The sequence below is a fragment of the Parasteatoda tepidariorum genome, chromosome 8 (genome assembly GCF_982258835.1).
Source record: "Parasteatoda tepidariorum strain Cologne lab strain chromosome 8, Ptep-v5.0, whole genome shotgun sequence".
Lineage (NCBI taxonomy): Eukaryota > Metazoa > Arthropoda > Arachnida > Araneae > Theridiidae > Parasteatoda > Parasteatoda tepidariorum.
In genome coordinates this window covers 86,399,764-86,424,340 of record NC_141762.1, presented here as the reverse complement: position 1 = coordinate 86,424,340, position 24,577 = coordinate 86,399,764, and the positions used below count along the sequence as shown (strand labels likewise).

The window sequence follows — 24,577 nt, the reverse complement described above, 5'->3', positions numbered from 1 at the left end:
TTGTCTAAGGTAAGAACTCCCCCTGCCACAAAGTTTGAAATCCTCTGCTGCTGTGGAAAGAAGAATAGCTCATTTCAGGGAGGGTAGCTTCTCTTCACTTTGGGACAAACACAATAGACTGAGGAAAAGATAATCTTTCTCTCGCCGAAACCCGTTCTAGATAATGACCCCACACCCCTACTTGAAATAGTTTTACCTCTTTGCCATAGTCACTGCCAGATGAATGGCTAAGGAAGTTTTTACTTTAGACAAACTATATATTGGTATTCTTACATACATCAGAATAATGTATGTTATAAATTTTCTGATGACGTCACTTGTAATCGGATTCAAATTAGTTCTTAATACTATTTTATCAATTCCTTGCAATTCTAATACATTATATAGTAGCATAGAAAACTTCATAGTAAGTTTTTTCTTCCTGGTCGACTCATGAAATACTTAGAATAACGCTACTAGACAAATTTGACTTATAATCACAGTCAACAAACAAGATAAACAGTTGGTCCAGTTATGATATAAGATATCGATACCAGGAAGGGAAAAAAAAGTCCACAGTTTCACTTTACTTTCGATTATATTTATTCTTTTATACATGAAGACCTCAGAAGTAAAAGGTGATTATCTCATAAAAACTTTTCTAACGTAATTATATCAAAATTATTATATCAGTAATTATATCATTCTGCTAAAATAGTATGAGTCTCAGTAAAGAGATGGCACCACAATATTGGCTCATAAGAAGTCATATCTGTGCAGTGAGCTTCAGGTACATAGGTCAGGACTGAACATGAAATATATTTGTTCAGTTGCAGTTTTATATTCTTTTTTATGCATGCTGATCTAAGGCCATTTAAACATCTGTTTAAGGATAGAGTTCATTTTTTAACTTACTATGTTATGAGAATTACAGAACCCAGATACAGGACTGCCACATAATCACGCTTTTCACAAAATATCTTAAAGAGGGGTAGGCAATTAGAAACTAAAGCTTTAAGAATAATTAGCAATTTTGCCACCACTTCAAAATCCTCATCACGAGAGAGCTGCAACTAAATGCACTTAATATGAGCTTTTAAATCATTTAGGGGAGAGTCGGGTAGCCCTGCCCACTTAAGGAGTATTGCTTATATTTCTGTGTAATATTGAGTAATAATCAATATTTTTGCATGTTTCTATTGTTTTATCATCTAATTAAATAATGCAAAAAGAATGAACCAAAAAAAGAATAGTTTAACTTAAAAAAATAGAAATTTAAGAATAGAAATTTTTCTCAGCTCTTTTCAAAATGTGTCAGGCAGCCCCGCCCAGTTACAAAAATTAAGTTTTTTGACTGTTTTTTCAGGTGTAAATGAAAATGACCAATGTATTGACAATAGATAAACCTCATTTATCATTTTTATCACAAATTTTATTTATTACATATTTATATACTTTTAGTGAATTCTATTATTCAATAACAAATGTTATACATATATTTGTTGCTAAAAATGCATGTAACATTCAAATTTGAAGCAATAAAATAATAATCTTTGCAACCGTACATTTATCGACGAAATAAAATTGGGCGATGACACCCGACATTCATGTAAGCGGGGCTACCCGAAATCCAATTTTTTTGTAAATTTTTAATTACTCGAACAATTTTCCACATATAAGCTTCTTTCTTTGTGCAAATTAAACTTAAGACTACATACTTTAATGCTGTATGTATAGAAAAAATTATTTTTTTAGTATTAAAATGAAGTTTAATCGAAGCATTCAACCAATTTTTTTTAATTTCATGACTACTGTATTCAACATATTTTCGAAACTATTGTATACCATCTTATCAGCTGCATAAATGCTTGAAACTTTGAAAATAATCTTTTTTTTAATGTAACAATTAATGTCCGATGGCCCATTGACTTGAAAAAATATTCAACACATATGAAATTGACAGTGGGCGGGAGTACCCGACACTCCCCTACATGTAACCGACACACCCATACATGTAACAGTTTGAAAAATAACTTCAAATTAAATTTATAAAACTAAGAATCGTACATTAAAATATAAAATTAACTAACGTTAGAAAAAATTTCCCAAAAAGTGCAGAAATTTGACAGCCTGGCAGACATCAAAAGTTTAGTACAGTTTCATGATTGTATGTATAAAAATCAAAGTATGGTTATATTTATTTATCTTTAATAAAAACTATATATATTTTCTACATTTATTTAAAGCTTAAATTTCCAAGAAATCACATCAGAAATTTACTTTGACTTAATAAAATTAATTACATACTGTATAAATAACCAATTGAATCATGTTCTACAATTGAGTGTTTTCAAAACTTAAACATATTATTCAGCCAAGCTTATAATCCACATACAATGTAAGAAAGACATGAATAATAAAAAAAAAACCTAAATATGTAATTTTCTTACCTGCAACAGGTGCAGTATCTTGAGTTTTACTGTTAGAAACCAAGCCTTTGTGCTCATAGTTGGTTGTAGGAAAAAGACTTGGTAGAAGAAATAAGAAAAATGATGCTAACAGTATCTGCAAAATCAAATCACAATTAGAAAAAATATTAAATTACGTATGGAATATTTAGAAAATAAATTTGGGTCTCATAGAGAAAACACTGCCAAAAAATAAACATAAAAATTAAGTTATATTACTTAACAACTTTCAAATTTACTCCAAATAATTATAGACTTAGTAATCCACAAATTTTTCCCTAAATGAGCAATAAGCCCTGAATCACCTGCTTTAGTTCTAAATTAATTAGTTTAAAAATGTGTTCTATCTAATTTAAGACTATTGAGTTTTATAAATTCTTAGCAGATTCATTTTTCATCTCTATATCTTTCTTTCATCCTATCAGTTCCCTTCACTAAGTAGTTCTTGTAGATGTGGTGAGCATTAGATGCTAACATATTAGTCCCTTTATAATACGGATTAAGTAAGGATTATTGCGAAAATTTTTCATACTTGAAAAGACATCAAGACGTGCATTAAACTTTTTCCTGCCGTGGCAGTTTGTTAGATAAAATTGCCAGAGGCGGGGAACCCTTGTTTAATTACAGAATTGCCATTTGACAAGGCTAATTGCCTACTTACGCATTAGCCATCATTACTTGACCAATAATTTCTGACCAATACTGGTCAATAGAACAATCTTCTAGTTTTTAATTTTCAAAATTCTTCACGTGTCTAAAAGGCGGCAAATTACACACACACAGTAAATGGTAAAGCCTTGAAATGAATTAGACCTCTTGGAAGCTAACTTAAAATTGTTTCGATATCAAAGATTAGATAAAATATTTCATTGCATTTTTAACAACTATCTATTAACTCACTGATTGTTTCTGAAAAGAAAAAGTCCTACTTTAACCTGCAATCTTCTATGTATAGTAAAACCGGTTTTCAAATGTTAATAGATAGAGGGATAATGTATAGGGGAGAAATTTTCTCTCAATTTTGCCCATTTGCTAAACTGCCAGTGGATTAAGGTAAGTGTATCCTGGCTACATAGGACCCCTGATAAACCATACAAAATTGTTTTTGATTTTCTTCCTTTTTTTGAATAATTTATAACTTAGCTCCAAGCTGTACTTTATATCTGTCAATGGTAATAATTTATCTTCTTCCTTGCCAATTAAGCTATTTTCACGAATTACATATATTTTAAAAACATTTCTTTTGCTTCATTAAAACAATTTATGTACCATTGGTTCATCATTTTTAAATAATTTAAAATGATTCGGGGGGAAAAAAGCAATACTATCTGCTATAAAAATTAATTTAACCTTGATGTCAAATTTTAGAAATTTTGTAATTCTCTGATACTGATGTGATTGCTGTTAAATGAATTTAGCATACAGAGAAAAAAATTTTAGGAAGTACTTAATGACTAATTCCCATTGTACAAGAATTTCTGCAGCAGCTGGTCTTAGAGTCAGCCATTTAAATAAGGAATGTTTTATAAATATAGAACTTTTAATATTCTTCTCCTTTTGTTATCTGTAAAAACTATTTTCCTCATGATGGTTAAATAAAGAAATTACCAGCCTTATCATTTCATTGCTTCGAATCCTATTTAAAAGACATTATGAACTTTGTATAAAGTGACAAACATAAACTTATTTCATAAAACCAGAGAAGCCACGTTTATCAATCTATTGACTGTTTAAATAACTTATAATAGGCATATTTTTAAAAGGCAAGTTAGCAATTGCTACTATGTTTTAAGCATACAAAACTTTGCTAGTTGCATGGCCTAAGAAAAGAATATGCACAAGTTTGTCATTTCTGTTGGACCAACACTGAATTGCACTGGAAACCAGTTTTGCAAGAATTCATTAAATCAACACCAATGTGCCATGGTGGTTCAGGGGAGAGCGCTTGCCTCCCAATGAGGTGAACTGGGTTTGAATCCAGCACCCAGCTCGCACAGAGCTGATGTAAATTAGCCTCAGTGGTAGATGGATTACGAATTAAGATTCCTCTTGACATCAGGCTAAGCGTGGGAGGTTTTTGTAGTTTTCCTCTCCATGTAACGCAAATCCGGATTAGTTCCATCCACAGGTCCTCTACAAAGGCAAATTTTACCCAATACTTGATCCAGGAGTTCCCTTGTCTTCTGGATTGGGTTCAAACTTACAAGGCTACGGAGTTCAACATTAGTAGAAGTAAACTCTAAAATTTGGGTTGGCCTTTCAATGACGGTTACTTATACATATAAAAAAAAAAAGAAAAAATCAACCCTAAACTGGAAAATGAGAAGAAAAATATTTTTTTTTTTTTTGTTTGACTAAAGAATGATAATAAAAAAATTGGCACTTGTATACGCTGGTAATTTGATACAAACTTTTTCTTAAAAAAAAATAGGGATTTTGTAGAGACCAAGCATTAAAAAAGGGAGAGAAAAAAACACCAAATAAAAAAGCCACTTTAAGGGACCAATGATGTACTGAATGTAGGGTGGAGTATTGGAGAGATACAAGAAAAGAGAACTTAGGTTTATAGACAAATTTTATGGCACGGCATAGATATAAAATTCAATATTTAAACTAAGTTTTATTAATAATAATTAAAATATACCAGAGTAAAAAAGAACGACACCACCACACAAATAATTAACAATCCATACCAAATTGATCAATACAATATAATTTAAATTCTTGATTTATCACAACCCATTCAAATAATTTGATAAATGATACTTACCATAAAACATGTGCTAGTTGGAACTTGTTTTGTAGAACTTCCAGCAATGACTGATTGCAAATGTTTAATTTGATCCAACAAACCTCTGTAGGTAACAATGCGGAAATATTAGCCACATCTAATAGAATGTTTTAAAAATAAAATACATAAAATAAAATAAAAAAGCGTTTTCAAATTATGTTTGAATTCTGTATTCAAATTTGCAGTAAAAGCTACGTCTAATATTAATTCGAAGTGTTCAAACTTTGAAAATACTTTAAAACCATTTTCCTTCCTCAGAACAATAATAATTAGCTTTTTTTCTAAAAAATTTACAAAAAATAATAATAATAGTTATTTTCTTAATAATAACTCAGTCTATCATTATTTTAATTTAATAATAACTAACTGTTCCATGCACATTTAGTTGATCTATTTTATTTATTTACTATCATTAATAAAAGCTACATACATAGTTAATCAACTAAGCAGTCAGAATTTTTAGTTTTGGGCAGGAAACATGCAATTTATTGCCCATAATAAAGAATTCTGATAACTGTGCATACTGAGTACTTTATGATAACTCTAAATGCACTCATTGCATATAAGATATTAATATCCAACTATATTTATACTAATTTTAAAGATTAGTTCAATATTAATTACAATTATAAAAATCACTGAATTTTTAAGATTATAAAACATAACTTACTTCAATTCAAATAATATCAATAAAGCTTTGAATTCAAAGTAGATAATAAATTCTAATAATTAAAACAAAAGCTATTTCTTTTGATCAATATACAATTCAAATAGCACAATTAAAAATTAGTAATTTTTTACCTGCCATATCTTTTTTCCTTTTTAACAGTTAAGCATTTTCAATATAAATTTATTCAGATACATAAATTCAGCCACAAAAACTTACTTTTGTTGGTTTTCTAACACTTGCACTTTTTTCTGCAACCGCATATTTTCTGTTGTACAAATTTTAACTCTAAAATGAAAACAAATGTTACCAAAAAAGCTACATCTTATTAACTATTTAAGTAATATTATTTATAACTAAATGCTTAAACCTTCCAAGGACAGTGGGATAAAAACTATGTTACTTATTTTTGATAATATAAACCTCTAAAATTGTAATAATTATTATCTATTTAACACCTTTAGATTAACTACTTTTCATTTTGAAAAATGTAAACATAAAGCAAATCATATTCATGTGGATATGTATACGATGACCAATCCTCTGGGCTGTTCTTGAATACACTTTTTGATACAAATTTTCTGCCTCGTAAAAGATTAAAAAACTGTTTACGAATTACTTAAATCTAACTAAAGATCAGATGTACTACCATTCTTGCTTATTCCACAAAAATTACAAAAGACAAGTTTTGGCGGCCAACATTAACATAATGTTGTAATTAAAGAAATACAAAGAGTATTAAGATTTTATTCGAAAGTAACATAATTGAGTTACAAATGTATAATTAATCTTTTACTATGTACAATCAAGCCCTGCTACAGTGAACTGTCTGTGTCTAATATGTCCACTATAAACATTGGTTTCTTGCATCCAAATTTCTTTAAAAATATATTTTAGCATATGATAGTTGAATTACTGAAAATAGGGATTGCGATTTTGCATAATTTGTTTTAAAAATTATTAACGAATTAAATAGATAATAAATTAAACTTTATAGAGAGAAATACTAACTTAGCTAAAAATGGATTTTTAATTTTACATTTTATGAAAGAAATTAGTGATTTTTGATTGAAAGACAATTCGATTTAAATAGAGTTCAACAATTTTCTTATCTTCAATATGCAGGGGAATTCAGGACTTTCTGATCCATATTTTCTGTAGAAAAAAATATTCAGGATTGTTTACTGTGTGTTTTACTTCATATATAGATGATGCTGAAATTTTATTTTCTTCTAATTGATATTCTTCCTAATCTTCATTCATTTGTTGAATTTCAGAGACAATGCCATCACAGGTAGGGGTACCAGAAATGCTCACTTCATCATTGCAACATTCAAATTGATCAATACATTCCCAGGAAAAATGTCTTCCTGTTTTTCTAGCCATTAGAGATAGATAAATTGTCTTCATCATCTAATTCCTTCACATTGGAGTCTTTTTCTTCCTTCGAAAGACCTGTGTTTCAGAAACAGTTGCAAATTGTTATTGGTGTCACCTGCCTCTATCATTTTTCAAACAAAACTAGAAGAGATGCTATATTCTGTGTCTGTGTTGCTTTCTTCGTAGTTTTCTAAAACATGCATCAATAGTTATCTTTCATAGTGGGACTTCAGACTCTGAATAACGTCATGGTCTTTGAGCTGCAACACAGAAGTCATATTTGGAGGTAGAAATAAGAGCTTAATGCACTTGACTTTTTGAATGGAGGTGAGCAGCATGCACATGCAAGTTTAAAGTTGGAGGACTGAGAAAAACTTAAGGAAATGAAACTTGAGTCCACTATAACCAAACTACCATTTTCTCACCTATACATTATAAGTGTTTAAAAAAACATTATCTAAATGGAATTTGGGAAGGGACCAATGAAAAGGTTCACTACAACCAAGTTCACCAACCACTATAATGGGATTTCACTGTATAATTTTATAAAAATGCAAATAAATTCAAACAAATATACCTATTTATAATGCTAGAAAGCAAATTATGGTGAGTTTATAGCTATACACAAAAGGGTAACTTAAATTTACATTTATCCTAAAATTTAATTATTCGGAAAACAATTTTTTACTAATACAGTATTTTAAAAAAATTTGACGTTTGTTGCCAGCATTTTGAAAAATTATAATTTTCTTTTCTTACAGACTTTTGAAATTTTCTTTTTATTTTTAGTTAATTTGCATGAGTTATTCATTAATTACATTTCATTGCAAACACTGACCCCATTGCATTAATTGAACTTTCATAATGGTTACATTCAGATTCTTTGAGAAAGGTTGTGAACTAGATTAATAACTTACTGTAACAAAGCCTAGCTCGAAAAATAATTCTCTTTTTTTTTCTTTTACATATTTATTAATATATTAGACAATTCAAAGGCCATTGACTAATAAGAAATTTGCGGGCTATTTTTGGCCGACAAATTCATTAGGTTTCATAATCCTATTCTAAATTTTCACATTAGAAATAATTACCTATTTTCTAAGCCATCCACATATTCTTTTTTCCGTTTGCGGCTTTCTTGAGCTGAATGCTAAAATAATAATAAATATTATCAAAACTAAATGCAACTTAAGTTAAAAAAATTATTATAATAATTTTAGAGTTATTTAACTTCAACTCTATACAACTTTTAAAAAAATTAATGAAGCAAAATAATATAATTAACATAAGCAAAACTTAAAATATTTAGCTTGTTTTCAATATGGAAGTCTTACCTTATTTCTTATTTTTCTGCGAATTCTTTTCAGCTCTTTTTCTTCAGCCTATAAGATAAACAATACATAAAATAAAATGGTTAACTTTTATCTAATTAACATGTTTCTTAACGAAAAAATCTGTGCCGCAAATTTGGGTTCTACTGGTAGTGAAAAGGCTTAATATGGCAAAAGCTCCAAAGATACTTAAATTTTATCCTTAGTTTAATCCTTATTGGTGGCTTAAAGGAATGTTTTGCTTTATTTCTTATAAAAATGTCTTAAATAAATATAACGTAAGATCTTTGCTAGATGCTAATTTATCAAAAACATCTTAGTTGATGACATAAAAAAATATGAAATAGAAATAAAATAAAAAATGAATAAAAAAAAAAAAAAAATCTAACAATGTGTGCTTTGCTTGAAAAGTTTAAAAAATACCTGGTTACCCTTCTAAAAAATTCATAACTATCACTGATTTGTCGTTTTTCTGAAAAGTAACTTCTATTCTAACAAATGCTTAGTCTCTGTGAAATATAATAAGGGACTGGTAACACCCACTTATAAGGGGGGAAGGAAAAAAAACGTTAAATATTATAAGAAAGAGAATTCCTTGAGGCCACTGCCAAGAATTTAATTCCAGTCATATATCCATTATAATAATTTGAAACGTAATTGAAATATTTTTCAAACAATAACAGATAGCTACTTAAAATAAGAGAAAAAAAATAGATTGTCAAAATGTTTGCCTCTTAGCTAATTAATATTGCTAACAAAAAATATAGATTTTTAATGAGCGTCAAAGGAGAAAAACAATGTGGGAAATTTTACTTAGTTGTGCTTACAAATTCTTATTCCGTGAAAAAAAAAATTTTCATAACATTTAATTCACAGCATATATATTTTATTGTAAATCTATGCATAAGCACACAGAATCAAAACAAAATTTGGTAATCTTTAGGTTATCAAGGTTAAGTATTGAATTAATATACCTTTGTGAGTGGGAGATGAGTAGGAATGTGTAAGCCTTCTTTCTTAATCAGTTTCATTTCATCTTCAGTTAAATGTAAATCTGGAATCTAAAAAGTGGAAATCATATGATTCAACAGAAATTAAAATGTTTTAAAAAGGTCAAGAAACCATGCACATATTTAAATATATAAACTTTTCAATATTTTAAGATAAGCAAAGGATAAAATAGAAACAATTTTAGTGTTTATAAATTTATATTTTCAAAATTAAACCGTCCAATAATTATCAAAATCTGAATAATAATCTTTATTTAGTAAATTTGATTCACATTTATTAAATTCAGTGTAATGTAACAGAATACTTATTAGTTCTTCAATGACACAATATATTCATTTCAGAAGTTGTGCATATAAAGTTAAAAAAATTATATTAAAAATTTATAAGAATGTCATTATGAAAATGCATATTTCAAACAAAAATGCCAAACTTTATAAAACAACAATCAAAGCCTATAAACTCAGAAACATTAAGATTTTCCTTGTAAATATTGAAAGTTTTTAAGAAGCACTAACTACAGAATCAATAGTTAAAATATTTGTAGACAATAATCCCATTAACAAAAAATGATACTTTTGTTTCAACACAGATTATAAAATTGTCATTTGCATATTTGAAGTAAAATTTCACTTTGAATTTCATTGAAAATAAAAATTATTATAGTAATTGTTAAAAATATTATTAAATAACAGTACAAAAAACAGTTATTTAATTAGTAAATTCTTATAAACTTACTGTGCTGAAAAGACTTAAGTCATCATCATCTTCACACTTTCGCTTCCTTCCAGATTTCTAAAGAAAAAAAAAATCATGAACATATCAAGAATTGCAATAAGAAAATAATGATTTCATAACAGATTCTATAATTTAATGTTATGGATAAAGTACAATAGAACCCAATTTATCAGAACCATTGCCTATTTTGACTGCAGGACATCCATAATATTTGAAATCCTAACTCAAGGTGTTCTGCACATAGAAAGTGGTAATCCATTTCAATCATCTTAAATTATCATGCACACAAAAAACCTCACATCATTTTCTACTAACAAATAGTCCAGCAAATAGAAAAAGAGTTTATTTTTACGCTCTTATTAGCCTACCTATCTAGAATCGGAGAGGTGAAAATCATCCCAATACAATTTACTGATAATGGGAAATGGAATTAGAACATAATTGTTTAAAAAAATGTCAATATTTGGAAGCAGAAAAAAAATGAAAATGTTAAAACCGGCAGTGGGTTTAGTTAAAAGAGGCTTTCTAAGGCTGCAAAATTTCTGTGATGTTGGCAGTTTAGCGAAGCCCTTTTCATCACCTGGAAAATGTTTTTAAAAGGATTACCTACTCTCCTGAACTAGCCAGGGGGACAGAGAAATCGTTAGCATTTGGAAGGCTATAACTAAATTATTAAGCTAGATCCCAATTAAAAATGGACCTTGGTGATTTTTGCCTAGTGTATTGAAATAGATATATATATATATATATATATATATATACACTCACACTTCGGACTTCTATTTAATGAGCTTCCCTTTCACGAATTTCTCTATTTTGTAAGAGGATCCAAGAATTGTTTAGAAATTTATTCATAAAATAACCTCCAAATAACAATTTTCTATTTAATTTCCAAATTTTCTATTTAATGAACTTTTCTTTGAGATTCGCTTTCCCTATTTCCCAAAATATTTCAGAGCATTTAAAACTTAAAGCATTTAATGGGAGCAATGATCTTGAATTGATTTTTGAAGGTACTTAACTTTTAGAGAAAGCAGTATCTATTTCCCTTTTTGCTTGCATTTCAAACGAAAAACTCAGACAAAATTATTGGATTTTATCAGTAGCAATTAAACTTAAGAACGCATGGTAATGTATGATAAAATTACTTTTATAACAAATGCAGCTAAAATTTTATACATAAATTTAGCTTTTTTTAGTTGAAAATGTATGTAGCATAATAGTGTAACACTGGATAATGTTTTGCTCTATTCTTGCTTTCCATGCAGATTTCTTTTATGGTTAAGATTTATAAATAAATAGTAGATACTAAATTACAAGATAAAGATGCATCAATTGCTATTTTAATTATGTCTAGTGTTTAAGAATTTAAAACCTGTTGTGCTGTTTAAATATTTCAAAAGGTGATTTTCTATTTAACGAACTTATTATCAGGATTTAACTAATTCATTAAAAAAGAGGTCCGATTTTATATATATATATTCCAATTTTCATTTCAAAGATCAAACAACTTAAACATTTTCTTAGTTAGAATTATTTTAAAATTTATTTTCAAATTTTGAATAATTTTATCAATAATAATAATATCAGGTGTAAATTCTATAGAAATAAACATTTTGGGTTAAAGAGCCAAGCTTTAATAAACATACAAACACGTTAAAAGATATCTTAGTTTCTAATTTTGATTTCTGGAACTAAAATTGCAAAAACCATATTCTTCAGAAGCTTAGCTTAGGTTTAAGGTTTCTACATCTATAAAATTAAAATAGAAAAGAAAACTTTATAATACCAAAAATAATTTTTTTTTTTTTTTTAAAAATGAAATTTTTACAATTAAAGATATCACTGAGAGTTACGAGAATTTTAGAAATGTGGGCCCACCTGCAATTGCTCTGCTTACCCCACCCTTATGACAGCTTTCTCCAGAGGAGTAGTCTTCCTAAAGATTTATGACACTCTAATACACTTTAAAGTGTAGATCAATAATTTCTCAGATGATTAGTAAGTTGTCTGTGGTTTAGACACATGTCAGGTAGCACAGATGACCAAAAACTGCAAACTTAAAAAGAACTTGCTGAAACCAACTTAACAATAGGTGATTTTTGATTATTTTAATGTCTCCTTTGCTCTTCCTTACTTTATCAGTGATTGGTCGGAGTTTTCAAACATATTCCCCCCCCCCTTTCCCTTTTAAATATCAATTTAGGAGTCCTCGAGTTCATAGTCTTATGGCTACATTTTTCTAAGAATTCTAGAAAATGTGTATTAAATGTAGACATCAGAAAACATACTTTATAAGGGACCAAAATAATTTGTCTTACAAGTCCCAGATTGAATTTTAAACATTTTGTCGCAAAGTGAAGCATGATATTAATTTTCTCAACTATAATATTCACCATTTGATAGCAACTAGAACTAGACACCAGTGTGTTTCGATACAATTAAGTGATGTATATTTATGAGGTTAAAGCATTACTCGCAAAAGTAAAAAAATTTTAACACTAGCTTATTGATTTTATTAAAGAGTCTTATGCATTTGATATGGATTACAAATAACTCACATTTAGAAATGCTTTTTTAACAAATACTATTACCTTACTTTAACAGCTTCTTTAAATACCAAATCAGGGTTACCTTATTTTAACTACAGCTTTTTCAATACCAAACGTTAGATGGATTATCAGGTTTCTACTACACTTTTATAACACAATAAAATTAATATCTATAATTACCGTGGATGATTTTGTGATTTGTGGCAAAGGCAGTGTGATTATGGTTGAATGATTAGAATCATCTAACTGAGAATGTTCAGATGTTTCTACAATTACATCAGCCCCTAAAACAAAACAATGAATGATTTAAATTTCTTGAAAAATATAGTTAAATACATAAACATTTTAAAATAAAAAATAAGGTCACACTAATGAAGGTGTACTTCCTAAATTTATATTTAAAAGAGATTAAAATATAACTTTCTCACATGAAAAGTACTAGGTATTTGACTATATTTTTTTATCTTAATTTTTGAAAACAGATATTTTCATAAGGATGATAAAGTAAAACTCTAGAAACTCTTATCAGCTTTGCTTGATAAAAAAAGCATAAATCACTGATGTGTAAAATAGTGAAATTAAACATTGAATCTTTCAAATTAATCACAGTATATTAGCACTAAAAAAGTAGTTTGCCTTGGAATTATATTTAATACAGGGTTCCTACTCAATTTTCAAAAAACATTCAACAGATTTCATTACATTAAAGCATATATTAAGTTGATCAATTTTAAATTTAATACTTGTGATACTTTTTTAATATGTGTAGCCCACTGCTACTAATGGTTTGATAGTTACATTGCAGTTTAAATCAGTTTGAAGATTAACAAAAATTTCCAATTGACATTAGCATAATTGCCAACTTTTAAAGATTGGCACCAGTAAAACTTTTCATGAAAAATTTTATGAAGCATATTAGGACTAATTGAAAAATAATATTTAGCATATCTGTTTCAATCTTAAAAACACAATATATTTTTATGACCTCAGAATATTAGTAATGTATTTCGGACATAAACTCTTTTAGAGTATAATCTTTTGACAAATAAACTAAAATTTACCAAACTTTCTTCACTATGCTTAATTTTTAAATCACATGTATACAAATCGTGATAAAGAAAACATAAATCAAATTACATGAAAGATAAAGCAAGCCTTGAAGATTGCATAAATTACATATCACAACGTATGCTTTGCAAATTGAAATGCAACATAGGTTGAAATAATATGAATAGCAAATGATACAGTTGGAAACATACTCAAAGTAACAAGTCATCAATCCTGATGAAAGATACATAAATCACTTTAATGTGAATTGCATTGAATAATTCTTTGAATACTTTAATTTCTCAATTCGTGGTTTGATTATCATTTGTATGAAAAAATTGATGAATAATCTGGTAATCATTGCAATGCAAAATGAGATTCATGATTCAATAAGTAACTTAAATCAGAATTGCTAAATGTTATTTATAAATCGTTTTGACAAGAATTTCAAACAGTAATCCTTAAATCCTTCTTACATAAATATTAAAGCGTGATTCATAAATCACTTAAATGATAATTGCGATGCATGATTCAGAAAAGTATCATTCTGCATGATTCATAAAGCATGCAAACCCAGATGAGTGATTCACAAATATCTTTAATGAGATCTTTGACACACTGATTCATAGATCACTTATAATCATGGAGCTTTTCAAAAGTTGCTTCAGCACAAATTTCTTTACCATTTTATATTTTATTGCATTATAAATTGCATATGTTAGAAATCACCAGATTTTCAGTATTATAAAAGGAAAAAATATCAGAATTTCGGCAAACTCTTCTTAGATTCTCTACAATTTGGAATAAAACTTTAATTTTCTCACATTAGCAAATTTTTAAAAAAAAGTTTAAAAGACCACACATTACAAATTTAGTGCATGGCATACAACACATGGCTAAAACAATGCTAATACTAGACATGGTTTCGTTAAATTTTTTCTTTTCACTGTTGGTTTTCCAGACCCTACTTGTATTTTGTGATCCAATCATAGGCGAAGGGTAAATAAGAGTAAGGGAATTTTTCTAAATTTAGATAAGATTTTGAGACTCCTACTTAGATGACTTTGAACTATCATCCTTCATTAAAAAAATCCGCAAAAGGAGATGGAGTGATTAAAATTTTTATCATTTTGTTTGAATTTTCTCTTTTTATTCTTTTCTGTAGGAAAGATTATTATTGCCGTTTCGAAAATTACCCTGAGAAAATTAAAAACTTTTGAAGCACTCTATCACAGAAATAGACTTTTTTGGGGCTATGATTTTTTTAAACAAAATTCGAGGACTTTCAAGTACCCTGGAAACCCTATAATAATTATTAAAATCGCGATCATGAAATTTGCAATCATCAAAAAAAATCAGATTCAATTATCATGAAGAAAAAAATATACCAACATCACTTACAGCTATGTAGAATTATAAACAAATTATTGCATAATATGCATGAATTATGCTTAACAGAAAATGATCCTTTCAGAATTATATAGTTTAACTTATATAACACAGTTAAAGGAGATTGCCTCGTACAAGATAGATCACAACATTTTCAAAATCCTTATTTTAAAGCATTCTAAAAAGTATTTTTGTTATGATTTTGAAACATCTTATAACCTTCATAATTACAAATAATAAACTTAAAAAAGAGAAAAATTTGCGCACTTAATTTTAACTAACATTTCTCTAATTTACTGTAAGATTTAAAATCAATAAAAATGCGTTAAAATTTATACTAATTAAATTTCTTTCAAATCACGATAGAATAATATATGCATACAAATATGAAAAAAAGTAGAATTTGTTAATACTAATAGCCGAAAGTGGTTCGAAAATATTGTCTAAATAATTTACTGGTCTATTTATAATTTTTTAAAAAAATGAAGAGATACCTAAAAATTCAACAGAATAAATTAACCAACCTTCCTCAATTCAATTTTTAAAAATCAGGTTTAAAAGGAGTATTTAAATATCTGTACAACACTTTTAATTTAAATAAAAGTACCCCGTATCAGATATTACTTAACAATTTACTCGCTTGCAGCAAGCTGATTGTCCTGTTTAAAACTTTGCTTTTAATTTTGAAAATAAAAATCTCCAAAAATTCCAAGTTGAAAACAATTTTAAAATCTATAAACTATATATTGAAGTATACATTTCTTAAATTGAGAAACACAGTAACAATCACGAGACATCAAATATATGTATATATTCACGTTATTTTAGTGCCTGCAATACTAAATATTGCATTTGTCAAGATAGGTAAAATCAGATTTTTGAAAACATGAGAAGCATATCAAACATTGTTAAAAAAAATCCTTTATAATTTAAGAATTAATATTTTAGAATAATATTTACAAACAGTACAAAGTTCATGCTCTGTTAATTAGGATGTTTTTTATTTTATTCTTTAATAAAGAAAACAATTATTTACATTCATACTTTAAAAATGTGACTTCATGTTAGACGTTTAATACCTGAAGACCTCTGCATCAAAAATTTTATGAGTAAAAATGAATTATTAATTTAATAAATATCAATTAAAATAAGCTATAAATGTCCCCGGTAGCAGAATTTACAGATTGAATCTGCAGCGCTATCTTCATAAATCCAAATGTGACCGAGTGCAACCTCAATGTGGTCACAGAGATTACTGTATAAGTTCTGCTTAATCTAACAGGGGTGATTAAGCAGAACTTATACAGTAAGCCCAAGTCAAAATTCCGGAAAATTTCCTGCTTAAAAAAAAAAAAAAAAAATTTAAATTGAAACAAATTTAAACAAGGTTTGTTTTCCTTTTTCTCAATATTTCTTAGTTCACTTAAAATATATTTAAAATTACACATATCTATGAGGACCAGGAGAAGTAATTAAAATTAACAAATATGTTTTTCTTTCCTGAGTTTATGATTATAATAACTAGTTACTGATAAAAAATGAATATTAGTCATGAATATAAGCTTATTAAGTATCTCTCTGGCTCTCCCTTACAAACAAATAAAATAAACTGCGTTTTTAAGTTCCATTTTTGAAAATTTGATTTCCAGAAACTTCTGTAATCAATGATTTTTTTTTAAACGTCTGGACCTTCGATCTCCGGAAACTTCCAGATCATTATTAGCGAAAAATCCGGAGTTTTTCTGGAGCACAATCAGCCCTGATCTAACAAACATGTAGCTAAATTTGCAAATATAAGTTCCTTCATATAAACTTTATGTTGTTTAAATTTAATTTGAATTTTATACAATGATACTATAAAAATTTATCAAATTTCAGTACAGTTAAATCTGTAATCAAGTAACAGAAAAAAATTCCTTATTTTCTGTCCTTTGTGAAATTCTCTCAATTCAGCTTTTAAATTTTTATTAGAAACAGAGATATTTTAGAAAAACTAACTAACTTCCTGGCATTACAGTCCATGTTGGACCATGGTCTCACTAACAATTTTCCTCTATATTTTAGAAAGGTGCATCAAAATTTTCTCCCATCTATTTGATTTTTAAATATAAAAATTTAGATAAAAAATCAACAGCACAAGCTGCTGTGCAGAAGAGTTTCGACTTTTCTCAATTGTCAAATTTATATTCATAACTTTAAACTAGCAATAATCAACAGTATTAATAATTTATAAATATGTATTTATATTAAATATTTTGGTAAAAAATTACTGGCAGGAAAAGTTATTCTTTTAAAAAACTAAAGTTATACATAAAGGGAGTGGCAACATTTTACTAAAAATGTGTTTTAAAGAAATGTTTCAAAAATTTTTAAAATACCAGCTTGTAAGATAATTTTTTTTAAAAATTAATCTTTAGAAATCACAAGTTATTTTTATGATAAAAAGTATTTCAAATAAGCAGTAACTGATTCTAAGCAAATGGTACTTTTACACTGGCGATGACAGCAATAATTTTTTTTTTAATATAGAGATTACTGTAAAGATTTTAAGTAATCCTACATTATATTCACATTTAACATAAAAGATTTTCACAGTGAACTCAGTTCAAAAGCTGAACATTCCTTCACTTTATTTTACAAAAAAGTATTGACCGCACCAGAATACAGCTCTTTTGCAATAAGGCAGACAGAGAGCACTTGCATATTCTATCTTTTCTTGTAAGTTCTAAAAACACAAAGACTAACTCTGAATTCCGAATCTGAGAAAACACATACTTTAAAATAGACATATTTTTCATATGCAACACACACTAACAATACCCAGTAGAATAAAAAATCAAAAGCAGTTTTCTTTGCAAAGATCTAAATCAACGAAAATCAGGGATAAACAAATTCTCTGAATTGAAAAGAGTGAAATTACATGGATAAAAACAAGTATATGGGGTAAATAACAATAATTTGCTGAAAAAATAGGAATTATATGAATATATATTGTGATTATGCAACAAAATGTAAATTAAGCAGCTTTCCAAAACTTCCGCATTATTGCACAATTTGTAAGGTTCTAAAAATATATATCCATTCCATTTGGTCCGCTAGCAGTGAATATAATGCCAAAGCATTATGTAAAAAGATTAATAAATGTATATTTTGTCAGATTAATTTTTTGCATTGTATACAATGCCCAAATTTATATATACATAGCACACATTGCACATCATACAAGCATTGTATACATTGTATGAAAAATAAGAATTATTAATTTGGCAATCATGCGGACAATTGTAAATTAATTGGTTTTCCAAAACTCCTGCACAATTCGTAAGATCCTAAAAAACAACATACATTGCCAGATTGTCTATTAGCAGTGATTACAATGCATAGGCAATATGTAAATTGTTTAATAATTGCCAGATCGATTTTAAGCATTGTATACAACGCCAGATTTTCAACTTTGCTTTTAACATAAAGCAAAAGATCAGAAAATGATATAAAAATCATAGATCTGAGGAAGAATCTCATGCTTGAAATACTGATAAATAATTACCAATCTCAATAGCTGTTTGGTGAGAGCCTGATATACTATTGTCACAATATACTTGAGGCACAGAGTACAGATCATGATCAGACTGTTTTTTAAAGTTTGAAATGAACGGCTCCATTAGAATCGAAGATTCCATGTTATCACTTCCCGAGGAGACACTTTGGGGTGATGCACTATCACTGAAGCGAGAAGTGGAGTCAGTGTCACGATTTTCACTAGAACTGGGAATTTCAGTAACAGGGAACTTTTCTCTTTCAATGTCTTTCAGGAATGAATTCCAAAAGTCAGGAGTATTATCATTTCCATAACACTAAAAAAATTTACGAAACATTAAAAAAAAACTGACATTGTGGATAAACATGTCAGGATATACATAAAATTAAAGTAATAAATTAAGTTGCACACAATTTAAAAATATACAATATAATAAATACATGATATATAGAGATAATTTATTGCTAGCATTTCAAATTAGTTGTTTGAAGGCACTGTTCAGAAGACTGAAGCGAGAAAATACCAATTTTGCAAATAATATTTTTTATAAAGAATAGCCAATAATCAATATAAAGCCTATAAATGATTATAAAATCAAACTGCAGCATTCTCAGATTATATTTCTTAGCCTTATTTTTTAATTTATATCCAAAATTATAAAATGAATGCAACAGCATTATACCTGTTTTAATCTAATTATCTCAACTCAGGCTTCCGAAAAAAATATATTTGCAAATGATTGATTTAACAAAACTAAAACCAGTAGTCTCATGTCAACTTAATAATTTTAATAAGCAGTTTAGCTTCAGATAAGACATGCATGATTTTTTAATAACTAATTAGCAATGTTAAACTTTTTAAAGAATAAAAAAACATAGGTACCTATTTTAAACTTATTTATCAATGAAGACTATATAAGTTAAGAAAAAGAGAATAGAAGTAAATAATCAGACAAATGCTTTTTGCAATAATTTTTAAGGGATAGTGTAAGGCAGAGGTATGTGATTACCCATGGTAAGCTTTTATTAGATACCCCTGAAAAGAAGTGCACAATGATAATGTAAGCAGATATTATTCCATGGTATAAATCTCGTTAATTTTTTTTAAAATTATATTTTTCAAAAAATATTTTTCTGAAATCATAATATTTTCATAAAATATATTATTTACCAATCAAAAAATAAAGTAATTTTATAAAAATAATAATATAATCGAAGTTTTAGTGTTCTTTGCATAGCTGCCAACAAGAATAGGGGAAAATCCAGTAGATTCTACAAAATAAATTTCATGATAATTGTTGCAAAAGGTACAAAATATTTTACACATGAGGAATTTTAATAGTCATCAAAATAGGAAAAACTGCAATATTTTCCAGTTATGATTGATATTAAACATACTCGAAATATTGTGTATACTCATAATTTCGAATATTAATGGGCATTTAGTTCATCAAAGATAGTTAATAATTTAAAAAGAGATACTAAGATATTAATTTAAAAAAAAGACAATTTAAAAAGAGAGTTCGGAATAAAAATAAACTGAACATTTTAGAACAAACAAAAAAAAGAAGTTTTTAACTGATTTCTATAAATGAGGTTTGCTTCACTGCATATTAGTAATACTTATTTAAATATTCTAGCAAGCAATGATCTGTACAAAAATTCTATTTCAATAGGGATTTCTCCATGAAACTTAATTAATTTTAGGGAATTTTTAAAAATGTACCAGGAGAATTTTTATTAAACCAGTAGATCAGAAGAAACTAGCAAAATCCAGTAGAGTTGGCAGCTATGTCTGATCAGATGCCCAGAGCTCTTACCATTATAGCTATGATATCTTCATTTTTCATGTGATATTAACTTACCTGAGGAAAAGTATCTAACTGTCCAATGTCAGTTATCAATCCCTCATCCATTAAACTATTGAAATCCTTCATAAGAGGATCCTCCAGAAGGATATCTAAAATTTCATCTCCATTCATCATCGCAGAGTTATTAGTTTCATCCCTGAAATTTTTAGGGATTTAGAGAAATATATACAAATAACCAAGATCTATAACATTTGCATTTTTATAGACCCGAGGGAATTTTTGATTTTTTGGAATAAAAGCTCATTTTCATAACTTTCTTGTATTTTAACTCCTTTAGACCATTCTAGTCACAAATAACTTAAACAGCTTCATTTGATTTACAGCCTGCTACAAAGTACAGTATATTTAAAAAATGCTAATCTAGATCATCAAGGTCTAGTTTGCCATTGTTTCTGAATTGCCAATGTATGACATCGAAATAGACTTTCTTTCTGCTTTATACTACTAAAATTATTTTTAAATTTTACATTAACTTCAAAATTTAATCAATATTTCATACCTTTTTCTCTTAGATGTTTTAATGCAATTGTGTGTTACATGAACCACATTACATATTTTATAAAATGCCATGAGAAACTGTGGCACAAGAAAAATTTAGATCTAGTGCAAAGTTAAACTTTTTCTTCATTTTTAAATTATAGGTGTTTAAAAAATATAAAAATAAGAATTTTGTGAATATGTAATAACTAAAAAAACAATCTCAGGGTGTGTAGCTAAATCTTTCAACAAAAAATAAGCACCTTTCAAGCACTCTAAAAATATTTTTAAGCACTATATACATTAACAAAATGCAAAATAACTTTCAAAGACTGACAAAAAGAACTCTTTTCTTGATTATATTAGCCACCATAAAAAGATAGACTTTTCTGTTTGATTTCAGAGGGTGGAAACTGAAGCCTGAAATTGAGAATATCTTGCAAAACGCAGAGATGCAAATTAGAGTGCTAGAATTTCATCGAACTCAGCTCAGTTGACGCACATGCGGACTCGCAAGTATTTCATCAAACATGTAAAATGATTGGCACTTTGATACTCTATGGACCGACGGAGGGCGAAATGGATTGTGGCTGAATGAATTGTGAAACGTTGAATAGAACAACGCGAAAACCATGCTTTTGCACGTTGGCGAAAATCGACAAGGTAAAGAAAAAAATCTAGTTTTCGAAAAGGGAAAATTAAGCACTTTTTAAAAATACCCAATGAAAAAAGCACCTTTAAAAAACTAAACGGCTTTTAAAAAACGAAAATAAGCAGCTTTAAGCACTTTTTAATAACGCTATGCACCATGAATCTGTTTAAAAACTCTGTGTTTTTGATAAAATTTGCTACTTCCATGTATTAGCCAAAAATAAACTTTTGCTGGTTGATTTGATGTGTAATCACTCTTATGTAACTATTTCTTTGTAGATTATTTTGACCAACCAAGCGCCAAGCCTGCAACTGGACATACAACATCTATAGATAAACCCCAATGTCTCATTTAAAAGCCAGATTTCTTTATCTTTTGTTCAAACTTCTTAGACATTTCCTTACATTTAAATATATTTAGTAGATCATTTAAGATATATGAAAGACGCAATATTGTTTCTCAAAGAAGCTGCAGTAATTTCCTGTGTGTTACATCATGTTGTGAGTGATGATTATCATATAGTCACAACATTGCACCATTGAATTATAATTTAATTTAAAGTTTACGGAATTTTCTAAATGGTAAAAGTTTCAGTAATAACGATGACCTCAAATCACACTTGTTTGAGCTTTCTGCTGATAGACTCCAGAATTTCAATGAATGCCGGATGATGAAGTTACCAGAAATGTGGGAAAAGGTCATCGACCAGAATGGAAGACTTTGAACTAATTAAAGTTCTTTTTTTGTACAGAAATAATAAATTTTATTTCACACTAAGAAAAAAAAATCACTTTTTATCCACACAATCCATAAAAAAAATGCAAAAAATAAAGTCTTTTTTTAAAATAGGGATTTTACTTTTCTAACTTTATTTAATTCTAATTAAATTTGATTCTATCAAAATAAAACTGAAAACTTAATTACCTGCATAAAATAGATTCCATGATAGCTAAGAGTAGGCAGTATTCTCACTTAACAACTGCTAAAAAAGATTTAAAAAGCAATATATATATATATATAGCTATATACATTTATTTATAATATTGCAATATCAATAGTAAAAACTAGATGAACTACTTTAAGATATGGTTTATGCATAGAAATTAAAAGAAATTGGTTCAATTTTACTTCAAAGTTAATTTGAAAGTAACACCTCATGCAACAAATTAATAAATGTTTTTTTTTTTTTTTGGAAATAGCCGCAGTAAAGAAAAAAACATTATTATAATGTGCGACAATCTGAATTAAAATGGATTAACAGCATTTCAATCAACTTTAATGAATTTTTAGGTATGAGAAATCATTATAAAATTACCAAGATCTCATTATAGATAATTCTAATAAAGACTTGTAATTCAATAAATTTGAAAAAAATAAAAAAATATATAATTAGACATCATTAGGCTAAGTGCGATTTCATTTGCACTTTGAATACTGCATATGAAAAAAATAATGAGTCATAAAAGACAGACACTAAACATAATATATTCTGGGAAACATATAAGGTCGAAGCTCTCTTATGGAGAACTAATACAGTTCTTAATAATAGCCAATAAAGCTAAAAATTGTGAATTCATTTGAAAAGAACTATCTGAATTCTATTATGGAAACTATAATTTATTCAAAGCAAACCCATGTTTAATTTTAAATAATTGAAAATCTTTTACTAATAAAATATTTTTATCATTGAAAACAGCAGCATATTTAGTATCAGCCAGTATTGGTATGTATATTTTATTAAAGGGTAGAAAACGCTAATAATTCTTAAAAATACAAAATGTAACTTTATAAATACAGTCATTTAATTTTTACAATCATGTTATGTATACAGAACATCATCAAAAACATTCACAACACCAACCTATTACTGGAAACACTTTCAACTGGGAGGGCAACATTTTAGCAATGCAATAATAAGGTGTTCAAAATTTAAAAATTCCTTAGTCTTTTCGTTATAAAATATGCTTATAATGAATGATCGAAAAAGAGTACAATTAACAGACACAGTATAAATGATCTTAACCACGCCAAAATACAGTAGCATTAAGTACCATTTAATTACATGGTTGTTTATTTTGTTATTTCCTGAAAGTAGAGAAATAAACACAATTGTATAGCAACTGAAAGAGATCTTAACAGGTATTACGTGACAATAAAAAAAGAATTAAACGAAGAAATATTTAAGAAGGTTTTGTAAAATAAAAATATATACATCTAGATTTTTTTCTTTTTTTCGATTGAATGAGTTATTTTTAGATACGTGGTTCGAGTTATAACAAGATAACATATTGTGAGCAGATTTTAATGAAATTTTCAAAGTCTCGATAAAATTCATTTAAATTTCAATAATTTAATTACCTGCTTGTTAAAAATTAATAGCATATTTTGATAAAATTAACAATTTATAATCGAAATTACACAACACACCGGTCAACTGCTGATACAACAAGTGAGTCACACCATAAAGCTCCAACACAACAATTTTGACGTCATCGCAAAACACTGATGCCGCAAGATTTCATTGGATAAAAAACTTTTTGATTGCATCATTTAAAAATTTTGTAAAACTGAGAAAAAAAGGAAGAAACCAATATTTTTTTCCAATTTTTTAAATATTTTTACTATTACTATGAAAGAATACATAAGCAAATAGTACTTTTCAAAAAATTTTAAAATTACCACATGTATGA

The 24,577-nt window shown here is 27.7% G+C and overlaps 1 protein-coding gene across 7 annotated transcripts in view; it reads right to left on the bottom strand.

The window, feature by feature from the left end:
- LOC107456962 (uncharacterized) overlaps positions 1-24,388 on the bottom strand; it is a 28,465-nt gene extending 4,077 nt beyond the window's left edge. Inside the window, exons 1-12 of one of the 7 annotated variants that reach the window (XM_016074966.4) lie at positions 24,246-24,388; positions 22,812-22,869; positions 20,753-20,894; positions 18,898-19,204; positions 13,095-13,198; positions 10,363-10,419; positions 9,591-9,677; positions 8,620-8,667; positions 8,377-8,435; positions 6,125-6,193; positions 5,218-5,302; positions 2,430-2,544 (exon numbers count right to left, since the gene is read on the bottom strand). In XM_016074966.4, the coding sequence (XP_015930452.3) occupies positions 2,430-2,544; positions 5,218-5,302; positions 6,125-6,193; positions 8,377-8,435; positions 8,620-8,667; positions 9,591-9,677; positions 10,363-10,419; positions 13,095-13,198; positions 18,898-19,204; positions 20,753-20,894; positions 22,812-22,831 (1,093 nt within the window). In that variant the 5' untranslated portion in view covers positions 22,832-22,869; positions 24,246-24,388. Of the gene's footprint in view, positions 1-2,429; positions 2,545-5,217; positions 5,303-6,124; positions 6,194-8,376; positions 8,436-8,619; positions 8,668-9,590; positions 9,678-10,362; positions 10,420-13,094; positions 13,199-18,897; positions 19,205-20,752; positions 20,895-22,811; positions 22,870-23,748 lie in introns of all 7 variants that reach the window. The other 6 variants (XM_016074969.4, XM_016074967.5, XM_071181131.2 and 3 more) reach the window with 6 other exon arrangements.
- Positions 24,389-24,577: the final 189 nt, after the last annotated feature.